Source organism: Camponotus vicinus, unplaced genomic scaffold, assembly GCF_025532165.1.
Source record: "Camponotus vicinus isolate PSW18456_S1 unplaced genomic scaffold, iyCamVici1.0 SCAF_11, whole genome shotgun sequence".
Classification (NCBI taxonomy): Eukaryota; Metazoa; Arthropoda; class Insecta; order Hymenoptera; family Formicidae; genus Camponotus; species Camponotus vicinus.
The window spans coordinates 2,126,223-2,146,935 of record NW_028141947.1 but is presented as its reverse complement, the minus strand read 5'-3'; the positions used below and the strand labels follow the sequence as shown (position 1 = coordinate 2,146,935).

The 20,713-nt window shown below is 27.1% G+C and overlaps 1 protein-coding gene across 1 annotated transcript; it reads right to left on the bottom strand.

The window, feature by feature from the left end:
* LOC145961390 (aminopeptidase N-like) lies at nucleotides 1–19,854 on the bottom strand. The gene is made up of 12 exons (XM_083081526.1): nucleotides 19,770–19,854; nucleotides 19,160–19,640; nucleotides 16,385–16,837; nucleotides 14,340–14,520; nucleotides 13,538–13,676; nucleotides 9,815–9,896; nucleotides 8,122–8,483; nucleotides 6,107–6,387; nucleotides 5,066–5,256; nucleotides 4,524–4,862; nucleotides 4,372–4,441; nucleotides 1–632 (listed from the first exon to the last, which is right to left on the bottom strand). The coding sequence occupies exons 2-12, from the start codon at nucleotides 19,618–19,620 to the stop codon at nucleotides 501–503; spliced, it is 2,691 nt and encodes an 896-aa protein (XP_082937652.1). The 5' UTR covers nucleotides 19,621–19,640; nucleotides 19,770–19,854; the 3' UTR covers nucleotides 1–500.
* Between the last annotated feature and the right edge of the window lie 859 nt (nucleotides 19,855–20,713).

Sequence of the window (20,713 nt, the reverse complement as noted above, 5' to 3'; positions counted from 1 at the left end):
ATATTAAAATGCATTATTATACCTATATTATGCCTACAATAAAAATTTGATTCAAGATAATAAAATTAATAAATATTAACAAATTATGTTACAAATATAAAACAAATCAAATACAATTTAAAAAATAAATTAGAATACAATTTAAATTAGATAATACATTTTTAGTACATTAATAATATATATATATATAATGTCAAATATTAGATACTTTCTCATTTATGCGATTAGAATTATTCATATAATATAACATAATTTAATTATAATTATTTATAATTATGAACATAATTAACACTTTGCATTATTTCATGTTAATAATGAAATGAAAATACCGGTTAATTGCCACAAAGTATCTTTGTGAATGCACGTGTATTTAATTATATATTATTAACGCACATAAGCATAAATAATAAATCGATAAGTATAAACATTATAAAAAGCTATTTGTAAGAAGGATATATAGATGTGTTCGCGTCATAATTGTTACTTTCATTAAACGGATATTATTGATATTTTACAAAATTCTGAAAATAATCCTGTTGACATTTGATTTCGAGAATGCGCGTTCGTATCTTGCTTTGAATATTTGAAATATATTGGTGCGTACATCTGCAGCTTTCTGCTAATTCGCTTATCTAAAACAGATTATGTCGATATTAAGTATTAATGTGAATAGCCAATAATCAATTATCAGTAATAATTATATTAAATATGATCTCTGTGATATATGTGTATATATATACAGGGTGACCCATTTTAACTTAGGCAGCCAAATAACTCGAAAAATAAGCAAGATAGAGAAAAATGTTTTAGACAAAAGTTGTATGGTTTCGAGGGGGCCATAAGATGGTATCATTGGTTTGACCTTGAAGAGTCATTTGAAGGTCACGTGAAGGTCACTTCAATTTTTTTAAATGGAACATCCTATATATTTTTGTACATTCTTGTAGCTCATCTCGAGAGCTTTCCAAAACACTATAATTAAGTACATTTTCGTTAAGTACTTTTTGAGTTATGAGGCTTGAAATAATTTCTTAATTTTACATAAACCGTAAAATATCTTGTAAAATATTCATTTTTCGATTACCTTACCTTAATAGTTTTATGTACAAAATAATGAGAGGAATCAATTGGTGTAAAGAAAACACATAGTTGTTTCGAAGAAAAAATATGTAATTTGCAATTAACAATTCCATATTTTTTCTTAAAAACAACTATGTGTTTTCTTTACACCAATTGATTCCTCTCATTATTTTGTACATAAAAGTATTAAGGTAAGATAATCGAAAAATGAATATTTTACAAGATATTTTACGGTTTATGTAAAATTAAGAAATTATTTCAAGCATCATAAGTCAAAAAGTACTTAACGGAAAGGTACTTAATTATAGTGTTTTGGAAAGCTCTCGAAATAAGCTACAAGAATGTACAAAAATATATAGGGTATTCCATTTAAAAAAATTGAAGTGACCTTCACGTGACCTTCAAATGACTCTTCAAGGTCAAACCAATGATACCATCTTATGGCCCCCTCGAAACCATACAACTTTTGTCTAAAACATTTTTCTCTATCTTGCTTATTTTTCGAGTTATTTGGCTGCCTAAGTTAAAATGGGTCACCCTGTATATATATAAATATAATTATATTAATATATATATATACAGGGTGTGTCATTTTAAGTGATGCAGCTGAATATCTCTTAAAGTAAAAGAGATTGGGAAAAATGTTTCAGACAATAGTTGTATGTTTTCGAAGGGGACATAAGACAGTGCCAGTTTGACCTTGAAGAGTCAGCTGAAGGTCACGTGAAGGTCACCTCCAACTTTGTAAATGGGACACCCTATATGCTTTTGCATATTCTTGTAGCTCATCTCGAGAGCTTTCCAAAACACTATAATTAAGTTAGTTTTCATTAAGTACTTTCCGAGTTATGAGGCTGAAATAATTTCTTAATTTTACATAAACTGTAAAATATCTTGTAAAATATTCATTTTTTGATTATCTTACCTTAATACTTTTATGTACAAAATAATGAGAGGAATCAATTGATGTAAAGAAAACACATAATTGTTTCAAAAAAAAAATGTAATTTGCAATTAACAATTACATTTTTTTCTTAAAAATAACTATGTGTTTTCTTTACACCAATTGATTCCTCTCATTATTTTGTACGTAAAAGTATTAAGGTAAGATAATCGAAAAATGAATATTTTACAAAATATTTTACGGTTTATGTAAAATTAAGAAATGATTTCAAGCCTCATAACTCGGAAAGTACTTAATGCAAACTAACTTAATTATAGTGTTTTGAAAAGTTCTCGAGATGAGCTATAAGAATATGAATAATAAGAAATAGGGGGTTCCATTTAAAAAAACGCACCTCGATAATTCTTGAACGAAGCATTTTCGGCAAAAATGTTTCAGTCATATATATAGGGTATATCTGAAATGATGCACTGAACTTCAGGAGCGTATTCTAGAGGTCAAAATAAGAATTCTTTTTCTTATGAACATGGGTCCGCAAATGAACCCTCCGAGCTAAAATTCGAAGATGTGTTAAATTGATCAAACACCCGCAACGCAATTTTTGTAGATAACAGTAACATCATTTAAAAACTGAAAAAGTCTTCGAACTTGCCAGCTTGGCAAATTAATGTTTTCATGATACGTTTTTATTTTTTCATTTTAGTGGCTTACTTTACTTCATAATTGACTGGGCTATACCAAATTTCAACCTTCTGCCATTTTGTTTTTTTTCTGAAATACAGCTAATTTTCAATTTTTTCTCTAAACTTTAGGGGCCTCTAGCTCGGAGGGGGGTTCATTTGTGGACCTATGTTCATAGGAAAAAGAAGTCTTATTTTGACCTCCAGAATACGCTCCTAAAGTTTAGTGCGTCATTTTAGATACATCCTGTATATAATACATACACAATAATCTTAAATATAGGAATAAATAATAATTATACATTATGAAAATTACAACTTTTTTTTTCTCAGTCAAAATTTTAGTTATCCCGAAAAAAAAACTGATTTATAAGTTTGTAAACATTTTTAATCAATTAATGCCGATTTTTATATAGATTTCGCATCTTCATAAAAAATTCAGCAATCGAATAAAATGACATGAATTTTAAAAAATTAGTAAAGCTCTAAATGTGAAATATAAATATAAATTTTTCGAACTCTTAAGAGAGAGCCAAATGCGGATAATGGTGCCTCAGTTTCAGAAATAATTAATTTTTTTTTTTAAATAAATCATTATACACGAAATACATTTCTTTCCGCGACACTAAATAACTGAGTAAATCTCAATTCAAGATTTCTATTAAAATAAATCATTCCTGATCCCTATAGAAAAGCATAGGCGAAAAAATATCGTGAGAAAATTACTGAAACAAAAATCATCCTTTTATTGTACTATGTGTTCTATCATATTATGTGCATAGTATTGCATTATATTTTACTTAATAATTCTTTCGTCTGCAAGGAATGTTTACAAATAATTTTGTAAGTAATGACAAATAAAATCTATAGAATTTAGAATTAGTGATTTTAAAAATAAAATTAGAAACCTATACGAGTTACGGCTATCACAGAGAAAATATCATAATAACTGATATATCTAGCAGACTATTGCATTAGTTCATGTTAACCTATCCATCATTATTAAATTTTTGATAAACAAATGGCTCGTACAATATTAAGGTATGCGAATCACATTACGTAATACTCTCCCAATCATATTGAAAAATATTTAAATTTATTTAACTAAGAGCTAAACATCTAGATTAACTAAGATTTAAATCTAAAGCTTATAAATTCTCTTTTTAAAATTTATATAAATCGATTTTTATTAAAATCACTAAAGTTTCCAAGTAAAGAAATTCTCTTGCTTTTTTGCTTTCACTTGCTCACTCATTCTTTCCCACTTTGTCATTCACTAAAAATTATATATTTTGGAAATAGTATATTTTCGGAAATTAGAAATAAAAAATGCTTATTTCATAAAAGAAATTAAATGACATTATTAAATTAAATGACATTTAATTTTTGCTTGTTACTTTGGGATACCGTGACATTAATATATACTGTATGAAAGCAAAAAATTAATGATTAATAAGTGAATACAAGTAGAATATTAGTACAATATTCATGAAATTTACTTTTACTTTCCTATTTCTCTCTTTCACAAAAAACCATACCTTCTTACATTCATTTAATTTAACTTCTGTTGCATTAGTAAATTTATCTGTTAGGAAATCGTACATCTAAAATAAATTATTTAGATATTCAACAACAATATTAAATAACTTATGTTGCATCATGGTTATTTATTTTACATATACATATATAAACACGTGCAATTTTTACCTTTTCGAGTTGTTTCGTAGAATACACATGATTAATAATAACAGTAAATGCTGCATATTTGCTGACTTGTCTATAACAGTAAAATAATAAATTTATTGACATATACATAAACTATTGAATGATAGATATATTTGCGGAGGAAGCTGTATTACCTGGGTCTTATATTCTCAAGTTTTTCTAATATGAAGTCGAGTACTACAGGATTCCTCGCGTGCTTCGCGATAGTAAAAAGAAAATAATTAATATAATCTTTATCGGAAAAATCTTTTAAAAACATAATCGATGTTGTACTATCATTTTTTATTAGATTTAGATAGTCTTTGATAAATTGTGAATCCTCAGGGCAAGAGAGAAATTTTAAAAGTTTAGGTTTAAATTTTTCTTTTCCCAGACGATATACTCCCCACCAAGGAGAATCTTCATTGCTAAGAGAATAGTACAATACTTTTAAACCTTGACAGTATGTCCATTCTTTCCACCATGGCAAAAGCCTACGAAATTTAACAAAAAACAAATTCTAATATAAATGTTTTGCACATATTAATCTTATATTTTGGTTAAATAATTTAACAAATTATAATTTCATAACATAACATAATAAATTTAAATTTTGATCAAATAATGTAATAAACATTGCACATGTATCTACAAAACAATCAAATTAAAATAACCGAGAATATATAAGAAAAATTACGTGTTATTTTCGGGATCTGCGAGATGTCGATTTAAATTATGTTGGGCATTTTCTATGCATATGCGACCATCAAGATTACATGCCCATTTCGCAGCCTCCATTCTTAATCTCTTTGTAAGATCGTGTTCATTAGAAACTTCATCGTATTCAAGTTTATCAAGCAAATTGTATAGTAAGTTTCTCATTTTCTTCTAAATATATAAATATATATATATATACATATATATTTATATGTATTTATATTGTTACTTGATATAAATTTTATATTTTTCGATTCTTGCATTATATTTTGCCATACCGAAAGATATCTTGCGGAAATGTATTTTACATGGTTTTATATATTAAGAACGTTTTGTCTTGGTAAACAACTCTAAATTTCTTTTTATAAAGATATCTATTATATAGCTATACTTATATTGTATACGTATTTACACAAACTTGAATTCTTCTTACGTGCACATGCACACATGCTTAACACATGCACACATGTCCATATCAAAATATACATACAAAAATGCATATTTTGTAGACATATAGACATACATGTAGACATTATACGTATAATATAATTTAATAACTTTTTAACTGTTTGTATGTGTAATATAATTTAATAACTTTTTAACTGTTTGTGTGTGTATTAAACACACAGATAACTAATGTACATATATGTTTCCTACTAATTTTCTATCTAAAAATTAATAATATTTAAATCGTCATTATGAATATTATGCTGTGATTAAAAATGGTAACAATTTTTTCCATTATTTTTCTCCATTTTCCTCTCCAACTTTTTATTAGTATATACTCTATTCGAATATTAATTTACAAATAGATACTTATCATTCATCCAAAATATGTTTAAAAATCGTAATCAAATTTTTTAGCTACATGTATTTTATTGTATGTATCTTTTCGGAAAGTACTTAATAATTATTGTTATAAATGCACATAATATTAATATGTGTAATAAGTAATATGTTTAAAGCGTTTTAATATATTTAATACATCACTGTTGACATTGTTTATAATATTTGTTATTACCTTGATATTAAAATATACATTTTCCTGAAATAGAAAGATATTGGACAGATATTCCAAGGCTTTGAACATGGGATACCATGCCACGTAGTCTGTTTCTCGTGATAGATATTTTGTAATATTCCAGAATACAATGGAATTAAGTTGGTTTGTTATCATTAAGTGGAAAGCGTCATCGATAATTTGGGCACGATTCAGAACATGTATTTTCATATAATTTTCAGAATTTAGATAACTTGTAATTCTTCGCCAGTTTTCGATATCGTAATTGATTCGATAATATCCTATCGGTAACAAATGAATATATAACGATTATAATTCTTTCAGATAGATTTATCAATATAAGTATCTGTTTTTATAAATTAACCCAGATGAAAAAGTGTATCAAAAATTGTAAATAAATAGGAAAACCAGATTGTAAAATATTATATATATGAAATTACTTTGCACTAAAATTGAGTATATATAATAATTGTACAAGAAATTTTATATAAATTTAAACCAATTTTTTAATTATATAAATAATGATCAATTTGCATTATATTACATAACATTATTTGTTATTATCTATATATTCATATAAAAACATAATCTGAAACTAACATAAAAAAGTTTTTCTATAATCATTAATTACATGTTGTGTTAAACGGTAGGTTATAAATGGTTTCAAATTATGTAGCTTAAAATTTACACGCACATGCACATACAAAATGCTATTTAATAATGCTATATAATATAAAATGTATGTATGGCCAAAGTAATAAAATTGATAATAAAATTGATCTGCAATAGTTTGTTTTACATGGTAAATAAGTTGACTAAATTATCAAATAATAAATTTATTAATTAGATAGAAAAAATTCTTATTTTTATATGTACATGCATCTATATAAATTATATCTTACTTTAAAGAATTACATTATGCATTTAAGAAAACTATTTAAGCAAAATAAAAGAAAAGTTTTTGCTGTAGTTAAACTTTAATTAAAATATCCATGCGTAATAATATACAATATCAAAACAAACACAATTTTATTGAAGACTTAAATGCATTGTAGACTCAAAAATTTAATGAAATTCTGAAATTACTTATTTAAATTTAACACAGAAGATATATTATTAAATTTACTATACATTGTAAGAATAAATAACTTTGTTATTTAATATTATACAAAAAGAAGTATTTATCTTCCTTGCAAATGATAATGTACTCTCTAAAAGTGAATCAATGAAAATATCACTAATTTAAACAGTAAAATAAGATTTCATTGACAAGAGAATCAATGAGTATTTTACTAACCCCCTACCCCCGCCCCTCTTCAGTGAAAACGTTTATTTTTTGTTACTTCATCTTATATCTCACTGATTATGGTCAGTGGAAGTAAATTTCACTGTAAAACTAATAATCGCTAGTTCGTTCGTTTATCGCTACGATGCGCTATCCCTTTCGTATTTAAGTTTTAATAATGAGAATTAAAATTTGCAAAGGGCGACAGATAGAAGTAAAAATATTACTTTGATTTAATTTCTGATACAATCTGAACAGAGGAACTTCCGATATTAAATCGATTTTATAAGTCGGACACAAATAAATGTCTGGAGAATAAACGAAAATGATCCATTCATTATCTATTATATTTAAGACAACAAGTTCAACATGCATGTAATATAAATAAAATAAAATTTTTAATATAATAAATATAAATAAAATATTACCGATACTGATTCAGACAGTCAATATAACTAATTCTTTCAGTGAAATGTTAGTGATTTACAATGCTGTATTTATAACTGCTATAATATCAGTGACTATTTTCTGTTTTTCAATAATAGTACACTGATTCACACTTTTAGAGAGTAATAGAATAATTATCATTATATTCTACAGTCAATCATTTTGAATATATAACAAGTGAAAATGTTTAGATAATTTAGGAGCTTATATATAATTAAAATAATATAAAATTTTCATTATATTATAAACATTATAAAGTGTGATAAATTTGTTACATATTTACCAGTTTGTTTTATGTCAAATAGTATCCAGCCATCCTCTTCAAAACTAAGAAGTATTCCCAATTGTAGAACATCGTTCAATGAAATTTTATATGAATTATCAATATACGTCTGTGTAGTACATATTATAGGTACGTTATAATTCGCCAACTTATTTAAATTATTTAAATTGTGCGTTGATACCTGTACCCGTTCTATATAAGAACTATATTCTCGTGTTATTTTCAATACAGGATAATATTTTTGTGATAATATTAATCTCCAAAATTTAATTATCAGCCATATAAGATACAAATTGTTTGCAGATTTTTGTGTGGAAGGATAATTAATCTCCATAATTTCAGCAAAATAGTCAACAGGCTTGCTAAAGTTACAAAATTTGTCCAAAATTTATTGTCAAAGTGTCAAAAAGTATTATAAGCAACATATAAGTATTATAAAAACATAAAATTAACACAATATTAACACAATATATAAAATTGCTACGTTAATTATACTTTTTATTTAGTTGAATTAGTTATATAAATAATAATGTAATTAATCATATGACTTATAGTTTCCATAAATATTTGATATGCTACAGTTTAACTATAATTTAACTAGGAAAGTGTATGTGTAAATTGAAAGTTTATCTTGAATATTTAATGACATTGAAGATAAAAGAAATTGTGTATGGTTAATAATAAAGTATGAAAGATACGATATAAGTTGAAATAAAAATAACTATAAAAGACTTTTATGATATACTGGGTGTTAAAAAAGTCTGGACACGGTCGAATATCTCGATAAGGAAGAGTTTTACTAGAAAGTGTTTCAGACAAAAGTTGTATGGCTTCGAGGGGGCCATCAGATGGTGGCAATGATTTGACCTTGGAGAGTCATTTGAAGATAACGTGAAGGTCACCGTCAATTTCTTAAATGGAACCCCCTATTTTTTATTGCATATTCTTGTAGCTTATCTCGAGGGCTTTCCAAAACACTTTAATAAAATATTTTTTCCTTAAGTACTTTTTGAGTTATAAGGCTTGAAATTATTTCTTAATTTTACATAAACCGTAAAATATCTTGTAAAATATTCATTTTTCGATTATCTTACCTTAATACTTTTATGTACAAAATAATGAGAGGAATCAATTGGGGTAAAGAAAACACATAGTTATTTTTAAGAAAAAAAATATAATTGTTAATTGCAAATTACATTTTTTCTTCGAAACAATTATGTGTTTTCTTTACACCAATTGATTCCTCTCATTATTTTGTACATAAAAGTATTAAGATAAGATAATCGAAAAATGAATATTTTACAAGATATTTTATGGTTTATTTAAAATTAAGAAATGCTTTCAAGCCTCATAACTCGAAAAGTACTCAATGAAAAAATATTTTGTTTAGTGTTTCGGAAAGCTCTCGAGATAAGCTACAAGAATATGCAATAAAAAATAGGGGGTTCCATTTAAGAAATTGACGGTGACCTTCACGTGATCTTCAAATGACTCTCCAAGGTCAAATCATTGCCACCATCTGATGGCCCCCTAGAAGCCATACAACTTTTGTCTGAAACACTTTCTAGTAAAACTCTTCCTTATCGAGATATTCGACCGTGTCCAGACTTTTTTAACACCCAGTATAATTAATCATTCATCATATTTAGTTTTCTGTAGTACAATAATTATAGTAGTACAGTATATTACTTACTTATCCCTTACATATTTGCGGATACTCTCCCAAAATATTTGTTCAGTAACCATTTGTTGTAACGAACGCAATACACCGAATCCTACATTTACATAATTTATATCAGAATATAAGATAATAATACTTATAAATTAATAATAATTATAATTATATATATATTTAAATATATTGAGAAAGAAAGATCAACATGTAAATATTAAATATATTTAAGATTATTTTATTATTATGTTTATTTTTAAACATATTTAATTTGGTAAATAAAATAAACTCTATATATATGTACACTACGTGTATATATATGTAATAAATTATTATTAATTATATGTATATATACACGGTGTTCACAATTTGCAATTGAAATTTTAATAACATATTCCTGAGCAAAGACAGAGACGAAAATTCGGAGACACAACAAGATTGAGGCTGCAATAGTTTTTGAGGCGAGGGGCAAACCGCTGATCAAAATTATGTACACTAATGCCTACTAATGTCCAATTCCTGGGCATTACTGCTAAATTTTTTACTAATGCCTAGTAATGCCCACCAATGCCCAAGCAAGACTAATAGGCTGCGTTCAGCAGAAAAAATAGCTTTGCAACTGTTATAAAATTTTTTATATGATTGATTTATTACATTTAGATCGATAAGAACTAAGGGCAAGAACGGCTAAGAATTTCGACAAGAATTAATCGTATTGAAGAATCTTACAACAGTTGCAAATAAGTTGCTTTTTCTGCTGAACAGAGTCATAGTAAAACTGCAGGGATGGGAAAGTTACTTTTTAAAAGTAACTCGTTACCGTTACTCGTTACCGAATAAAAAAAGTAACTCGTTACCGTTATTAGTTACTTATTTTTAAAAGTAACTAGTTACCGTTACCGTTACTTCAAAAGTAACGATTCGTTACTTTTCCCGTTACTTTTAATGTTAAAACAAGATAGAATTAAATAAAAAATTTACTTTGGTAATATTATTTATTAAAATGTTAATATAAAAGCAACAAATTCTTTATTTTAAATTTACAAAACCGTAAAAAATTTAAAGAGATATAGATTTTAAAGCACTTAACATGTAACTTCACATGTAAATAAAAAAATTTTAATTTTCATTAAATTTATAAATACAGCTAAATTTGCATTCTTTTTGTGCTCTCGTCCGATATTACTTCAAACTTAAAAGCTGACCAATCACATCCATTCCTCAGACGAATGAAATAACTGTGATTGACCAATGATGTCATTAATCGCTCCAGAGGTGGCTGTGAAGCTGGCACGACAATCTACGAATTTTAATGTTCTTGAGCAGTATGACATTTAGACCAGCATGACATTTAGACCATTCCGACCGTTTACTATTTTATAAATAATTATTTAAAAAAATCTCTCTGCTTGAAAAATGTTTCTAAAGAATAGAACTGTTATAGAACTGTCCAGAACTGCCGTTAAAACTACGGAAAATCATCAGCACGACACATTTTTACTAAGTGTCGTGCTGGTCGAGGACATTAAAAATTCATAAAAAATTATTAATTATTGAAATATCGGTCTGAAATTGCATATATAGGCTGAACTATAGCAGAATTATTGGGAACTCTTGCTAAAAATAATAATATTCGACGCGTTTTGGTTCTTTAGAGGGAAGAGTGTCGTGCTAGATTCGTAAAGTTAGCACGACATTTTTTCAATTTCGACTTTTTAATAGAAGGAATGCGGAACTCTTTAATTTTTATCAGGAACTGTAGAACTATGAAAAGTGCTATCAGAACTCATAGTATTTTTTTGAAATTCGTAGATTATCGTGTCAACTTCACAGACACCTCTCAGAGCAATAAATTTCATCCGAAATATTATCGAATTTTATATGAATGTCGGTCGATGACTAAAAATTGAATATGACAGAAATACGATGTCATAAGTATTTTCAAAATATGAAAGTAACGGTAAAAGTAACTGTTAAATTCGTTATCGTTACTAAAAAAATGTAACTACGTTATCGTTACAGTTACAGAAAAAAAAATGTAACGCCGTTACCAGTCCGTTACCAAAAAAAAGTAACTATAACGGTAACGGCGTTACAAGTAACGCGTTACTTCCCAACCCTGTAAAACTGTATAAGTTAATATTTACCTTAATAGATTTACATAAATACACTTTATTGAAATCATCTACAATAATATACAGGGTGTCCCATTTTAAATAATACGCTCAAATATCTCCGAAACAGTGCGTTAAATAAAAAAATATTTCAAACAAAAGTTGTATGGTTTGAAGGGGGCCATCAGATGGTGTCATTAATTTGACCTTAAATAGTTACGTGAAGGTCAAGTGAAGGTCACTTTTAATTTTTTAAATGGAACTGCCTATTTTTTATTGCATATTCTTGTAGCTTATCTCGAGGACTTTCCAAAACACTATAATAAAATATTTTTCCCTCAAGTACTTTTTGAGTTATAAGGCTTGAAATCATTTCTTAATTTTACATAAACCGTAAAATAATTTGCAATTAACAATTGCATATTTTTTTTCGAAACAATTTTGTGTTTTCTTTACACCAATTGATTCCTCTCATTATTTTGTACATAAAAGTATTAAGGTAAGATAATCGAAAAATGAATATTTTACAAGATATTTTACGGTTTATGTAAAATTAAGAAATGATTTCAAGCCTCATAACTCGGAAAGTACTTAATGAAAAAATACTTTATTATAGTGTTTTGAAAAGCCCTCGAGATAAGCTATAAGAATATGTAATGAAAAATAGGGGGTTCCATTTAAGAAATTTAAGATGACCTTCACGTGACCTTGACAACACTATTCAAGATCGTACCAATATTACTATATAATACGTTACTTGAAACCCTACAACTTTTGTCTGAAATATTTTTGTCTGTCGTTCTTGGTTTTCGAGATATTTTGCTGGCACGAGTGGTCTGATACACCCTGTATATATATAGGGTGGCCCATTTTAATCCTTTCAGTCGAATATCTCGAAAACCAAGCCCGGGAGAGAAAAATGTTTCAGACAAAAGTTGTTTGGTTTCAAGGGGGCCATAAGATGGTATCATTGGTTTGACCTTGAAGAGTCATTTGAAGGTCACGTGAAGGTCACTTCAATTTTTTTAAACGGAACATCCTATATATTTTTGCACATTTTTGTATCTTATCTCGAGAGCTTTCCAAAACACTATAATTAAGTACCTTTTTGTTAAGTACTTTTTGAGTTATGAGGCTTGAAATAATTTCTTAATTTTACATAAACCGTAAAATATCTTGTAAAATATTCATTTTTCGATTATCTTACCTTAATACTTTTATGTACAAAATAATGAGAGGAATCAATTGGTGTAAAGAAAACAGTTGTTTTTAAGAAAAAATATGGAATTGTTAATTGCAAATTACATATTTTTTCTTCAAAACAACTATGTGTTTTCTTTACACCAATTGATTCCTCTCATTATTTTGTACGTAAAAGTATTAAGGTAGGATAATCAAAAAATGAATATTTTACAAGATATTTTACGGTTTATGTAAAATTAAGAAATTATTTCAAGCCTCATAACTCAAAGAGTACTTAACGAAAAGGTACTTAATTATAGTATTTTGGAAAGTATATAATGAAGCCATTATATATAAAATTAAATTTTTTATCAATTATTCTATATATTTTTTTAAATATTTATAATCAATATTTACGCATGATCAGTTCTTAATTATATTATCATACCTTTAATGTAAAAGGGATTTTCGACAGCACTGTTGAATGATGTATTATAAAGCGATGTATTATATTCAGTATCAAGATGATGGGATTCTTGTTCAAATTGTACCACAAACAAATCCATTACTCGGTTATTTGGGAGAGCCTATAGAAAATAATTTTAATGTATTTACTTAGTTAATATTAGATTTAACACACAGTAGCAATATGTACTAGGACCGCTACTTTCTACGTATATGTAAAAAAAAATTTGTTACTTATTCTCTCTCTCCCTCTTTTTCTGTCACTCTCCCTCCCTCTCTCCCACCCTATCTCTCCCCTCCCTCTCACCCTCCCTCTCTCTCTCCCGCCCTCTCTCTCTCTCCCTCCCTCTCTCTCCCTCGACCTCCCTCTCTCCCTCCCTCTCTCCCTTTCTCTCTCCATCCCTCTCTCCCCCCCCGCTCTCGCTCTTTGAATATGGAATAAATAATTCAAAAATAATATTAATAATAATAACAAAAATGGTTACACGATATCACTTTTAAATTAAATTTTTCTAGAATTATTTATATCATATAGCAAATATCTCATATAGCAAAATTATCGTATTACACAATTTCCATATGCATACAAATGCTTAACTTTGTAATAACTTTATATATAATTTGTGCAATCTGAATGATAATTTCTCCTTTATTTTATATCAGTGCTCGGATTTACTTGCAACTTATATATATATATGCAAACAATATAATAGATATGTATATATATCTATCATATTGTTTGCAACTGAGCAAGTTTTGCGTTAAAGAATGATTAAATCAATTACCTTATCGGTGATATATAATTCAAGAAATGCGACAATAGCCTCATTTAACGAAAAGGATAACGACCAAAGTGGATTTTCATAATAAAGACATTCCTGTACTACTTTGTGGGCTATGAAGTGAGCAACTTTAATTTTACTCGCAACAGAATCGACATTCTCAATGTAGGTAACATCTGCTTCTCTGAAAATTTAAAAAAATGCTTTATACAGGGTGATTCTGAACAAACGTTTGTCTTTAAAATATCAAATTCTTGAATGAATTCTAAGACGATTTTTCCTCTTGCAAAATTTTGCCCGGAGCTTAGTTTTTAAACTATAAAGGAAAATAGTTAACTACTTGCGGAACGAGTACAAGAGGTAGGCAGGGACAGCGCGATATAGCCGATTACGTGTGGCGCTCGCCGCGATCAGCTGATTGCTGTACGCGATGACTGTAAGAATCAGTGTGTGTGTGTGTGTGTGTGTGTGTGTGTGTGTGTGTGTGTGTGTGTGTGTGTACACATTCTCACACACACACTGATTGTTACAGTCATTGCGTATAGCAATCAGCTGATCGCGGCGAGTGCTCCAGTAATCGCCTATATCGCGCCGTCCCTGCCTACCTCTTGTACTCGTTCCGTAAGTAGTTAACTATTTTCCTTTATAGTATAAAAACTAAGCTCCGAGCAAAATTTTGCAAGAGGAAAAATCGTCTTAGAATTCATTCAAGAATTTGATATTTTAAAGACAAACGTTTGTTCAGAATCACCCTGTATATAAAAAGCTTATTACTGTTGAAAATATTTTATGCTTACAAATTTAATATAATTAAATAATTCTATAAATTAACATATTAATTATATATTAATGTTTTATAATGTCTGTGCGTATGAATGACTTATCACGAAATAATACGATATTTACTTTATATATATACAGGGTGAGCCATTTTAAGTTACCCATCCCAATAACTTTTTTATTTTTGAATGTACAACAAAATGTTTCAAATAAAAGTTGCTTGACTTCGAGGGGGACAGAAGACGGTGGCAAAAATTTGACCTTGGATAGTCATTTGAAGGTTACATAAAGGTCACCTTTAATTTCTTAAATGGAATCATCTATTTCTTATTACATATTCTTGTAGATTATCTCGAGAGCTTTCCAAAACACTATAATTAAGTACCTTTTCGTTAAGTACTTTTTGAGTTATGAGGCTTGAAATCATTTCTTAATTTTACATAAACCGTATAATATCTTGTAAAATATTCATTTTTTGATTACTTTATCTTAATACTTTTATGTACAAAATAATGAGAGAAATCAATTGGTGTAAAGAAAACACATAATTGTTTCGAAAAAAAAATGTAATTGTTAATTGCAAATTACATATTTTTTCTTAAAAATAACTATGTGTTTTCTATACACCAATTGATTTCTCTCATTATTTTGTACATAAAAGTATTAAGGTAAAGTAATCGAAAAATAAATATTTTACAAGATATTTTACGGTTTATGTAATATTAAGAAATGATTTCAAGCCTCAACTCGGAAAGAACTTAATGAAAACTAACTTAATTATAGTGTTTTGGAAAGCTCTCAAAATAAGCTACAAGAATTTGTAATAAAAAGTAGGCAGTTCCATTTAAGAAATTGAAGGTGACCTTCATGTGACTTTCAAATAACTCTTCAAGGTCAAACCAATGGTACCATCTTATGGCCCCCTCGAAACCATATAACTTTTGTCTGAAACATTTTTGCTGAAAATGCTTCGTTGAAGAATTATCGAGGTGCGTTTTTTAAAATGGGACACCCTGTATATAATATTTTAATATTATTTTCGTATAAGTTGATACAGATTATAGATATAATAAATATTTAGATATGTTTCTCTCATTGTCTCATACAAGTTTACTTATTTTTTAAAAATATATATTCAAATATATTCAAATAATATTTTTAAAATAGACCAAAAAATATGTAGATAATTTTAAGTATCAAGAATTATTATCCTTTTTTCATCTGTCGAAATATATTAATATTTTTTAATTATATTATAATATAATTACCTATAAATAGCAAGGCTCAGATTTATGATGCTTTCGTTTTCCGGAAAATCCGGAATTGCAACATGATTTATTTGCCAAAATTTATTCAGGCGTCCCCATTTACGAAACAAGTATAGAGTTATATTTTGAACAATTTCGTGTGCAAATGCGCAGTGCATTCCACACCACATATCAACCTTGACCTTACTTTTACTTGAACCAGACATGAAAGATATATTAATCCGGTTAGACAGAAATACAAAATAATTAGGCCTTACAAACGTAGTATGAAAATGTGTCTCCGTCATGTTATTATCATTCATTTCCATTTTTTGTATTGGCATATTTGATAAAACTCTATAATTTTGATAATGTATTATAATAATATTATAGGCAGGCGAAGAAGATATAGCAAATTCGGGCAAACGTGGAATTATGTGTTGGATCCCAATATTATCAACATATGTTGCCAACCTATTTAGAAATATGAATGGATAATAAATTGTCGACAATTACATAGAAATATTAAAAATTGAATAAAAAGGAGATATACGGATGCAATTTATATATAAGAATAATATATATAGAAAATTACGGCATAGAGTTCTTCTTACTCTTTTGATCTATATTTTGTATAACATTACGTAATCTAATAATGATTTTGATATTATTTTGACATTAATAAAACGTAATGGTCATGAAATGTTTACTTTAGGACATACAGGTACAAAATAAATAATTAATATTTAATAGTTAATATTTTAGTATCAAAATTATAAATTTCAATAAAATTAAAATAAAAAAAATTTTGTTTAATAAAATTAAAATAAATTTCAATATTACACAGTATTAGAACAATAACTTCTTTTAATTGATTTTAATTACTATATTGTGATTATTGACATTGATATATTACCTAACCATTCCATATAATTTTATACATGTTAAAGAAACTGCATATTTTAGTGATAATTTGTTAAATAAATCATATATATGTTTTTAGTTGTTTTTAAATGGGTATTGTGTGTGCGCGTGTATGTGAATGTTTAAATATATAAAACAGCATAAATATAGCTTATATATACATATATATATATATATATATATATATATATATATATTTAATTTTATATAGTTATATTTAATTGTATATATAAAGTGTTTATGAAAATTGAGTGATTGTTCATGATCTAATCAAATTTTGTTAGTGACTTCTATGAAATATATGAACAAAAAAATTCATATAAACTTCATACAAATAATTCATACAAAAATTCATACATGTGTCTGGAAATGTTTTCGTTCCGAATTATTATAACTTTAAAAAAAATTTTTTTGATCTATGTCATCAGCTATATATATTATAGATTAATTTCATGTTATAAATGCTTCTGTAATAGGCTTCATTAAATATTAATAATGATTAAATATTAATAATGATTTCCTAAAGTTTGTTATTAGTAAACAGTGTAAAAATGAAATATTTGCCAAAACTTTAAATTTCAAATAAGCAAGTTCTATGAAAACAAATATAAATCTTTCAGAATTGTTTTATTTAGATTTTGAAAACAATTCAAGACACTACCGAAATATTTGAATTCGTCCGACTGTTGACGATAAAATATTTTATAAGACGTGCATTATTGCTGATTTAATTAAATTGATTTTTATTTGCAGTTTACATTCATTTTAAAAATAATGATAATAATAATAATAATAATAATAATAATAAATTGCAAAATTTGTTACTAAGATCTTAAGAAACATATAATTAGGAATGGAAACTTTTCAGATAGGTACATGTCTATACAGGGTGTCCTAGACCACCCGTACATCCCTTTTCTTTCAAAAATTAAGCATTTTAGAGAAAAACGTTTTCGACAAAAATTATATGGTTTTGAGGGGAACATAAGATGGTGTCATTGGTTTGACCTTGGATGGCATCGTTAAGGTGAGGTCAAGGACACCTTTAATTTCTTAAATAGAACCACCTATTTTTTATTGCATATTCTTATAGCTTATGTCGAGAGCTTTCCAAAACACTATAATTAAGTACCTTTTCGTTAAGTACTTTTTGAGTTATGAGGCTTGAAATAATTTTTTAATTTTACATTAACCATAAAATATCGTGTAAAATATTCATTTTTCGATTATCTTACCTTAATACTTTTACGTACAAAATAATGAGAGGAATCAATTGGTGTAAAGAAAACACATAGTTGTTTTTAAGAAAAAATATGTAATTTGCAATTAACAATTCCATATTTTTTCTTAAAAACAACTATGTGTTTTCTTTACACCAATCGATTCCTCTCATTATTTTGTACATAAAAGTATTAAGGTAAGATAATCGAAAAATGAATATTTTACACGATATTTTATGGTTTATGTAAAATTAAAAAATTATTTCAAGCCTCATAACTCAAAAAGTACTTAACGAAAAGGTACTTAATTATAGTGTTTTGGAAAGCTCTCGAGATAAGCTACAAGAATCTGCAAAAATATATAGAGTGTTCCACTTAAAAAAATTGAAGTGACCTTCACGTGACCTTCAAATGACTCTTCAAGGTCAAACCAATGGTACCATCTTATGGCCCCCTCGAAACCATACAATTTTTGTCGAAAACGTTTTTCTCTAAATTGCTTAGTTTTTGAAAGAAAAGGGATGTACGGGTGGTCTAGGACACCCTGTATAAATGTCTTTTCTTAGAAAACACTTTTTAATCAATGAAATGCTGTACCAGGATTGTGTCATCCTGTAATTACTACATATTTAATATTTTAACAGTTACGTACCATTGTCGTTTATTTCTTTTATAAAATTTTTTTAGACCTGTATCATCAGTTATAGCATAGGTTAATTTTATGATGTAATATCCCGGCAATACATTATCCAGGAATAAATATTCGGTAATGTTCATCTCATAAGAAGGTTCTACCAGTTTATAAACGCTTATTTTTCCATCAGTAAATTTTGAATCATTAATCATTATTATATCGATAACACTTTTTACATCTAAATACAATTGTATTTTTTGAATTGATTGTGTTATCAAAATACTCATATTACAGGTGCCGACAAAAATATCCCTTTTATGTGATAGGAATGTGATAAGAATGATATCATATTTTTTCGGTATTATATAGGATGATTGCATGTATGTGTCTATTTCATTTAGCTTTCTTATCTGATTGTCGATTGAAAAGACCGATACGATGATTGTTAAACTGCTACATAATAATAGTTTTACAAACATGATTCTACTTTCTTAAATATCTGTAAAAACATTTTTTGTTGGAAAGAACAAACGGACAAATTAAATACAATGCTGTCTCTACTCAAAGTTTTATGAGAGAAAAGAAATAAAGACAAACATATAGATGTACTTAATTTTTAATGACTTACTCTGTATATTGAGATATATAACAAAATGTATGCAAATGTATGTCCCCTTATAAGAATTCGCCGCAATAAATCACTGTTTTATCCATTATCATCATGGAAAGTATACGTATGCACAGTTATGACTTCCTAATATCTCGAGAAACTTCCAAAGACTAACAACACTTGGGGTACGCGATATTGTAATAAATATGTATGTCATGTAAACACACAACTTCTGAGGTCATACGTTTGATCGAGAAACGGTATGTAATAGCAAAGCACGGTGTCGATTTTCCTACTCCAAATGCGTGCTAGCGGCCGAGCGCCGTAAGAAAGCAGGCCCGTCTATTTCGCGCCGGTCTAAACCAAAAGAGGCCACCGTCGCGTAGAATACAAAAATCTATAAATATATATAAATATATATATATATTTGAATTTTTTTATATTATTTAAAAGTAATATATTCCTTTACCAAAAATTTGAGAATTTTTATAATTTACAATATATATTCAAATAAAATTTTATTATAAACTATATTATTACGAGACTGTATCGGTAAGTTCTCTTTAAACACAAGTTAACGAAAAAACGTAACTTATTCACACTAGAGTATAATATTATAGTATCGTATATAGGAAAATATAATAAATAAATATTATTTATTAGATTTTTGTTCACGAGCTCTTTCAAATTTATTTGGATTTATGAATAAAACAACAGGAAATCCCTCAAATCGAACAAATCAATATCATGTCTTTCTTATAACGAAGCAGATTTTTAAATATAAATTGAGAAAGGTTTTTTATTCATAATGTGGAATAGAAATATTATGGAGATAGCATGCTCCAAGAATTGTGCCATATAATTTATTATTAAATTAACCATTAATAGTACATTAATAAAACATATTCATAAAGAATAATTTTTATAGGATTTAAAATATTAATAACATATTAATATAACGC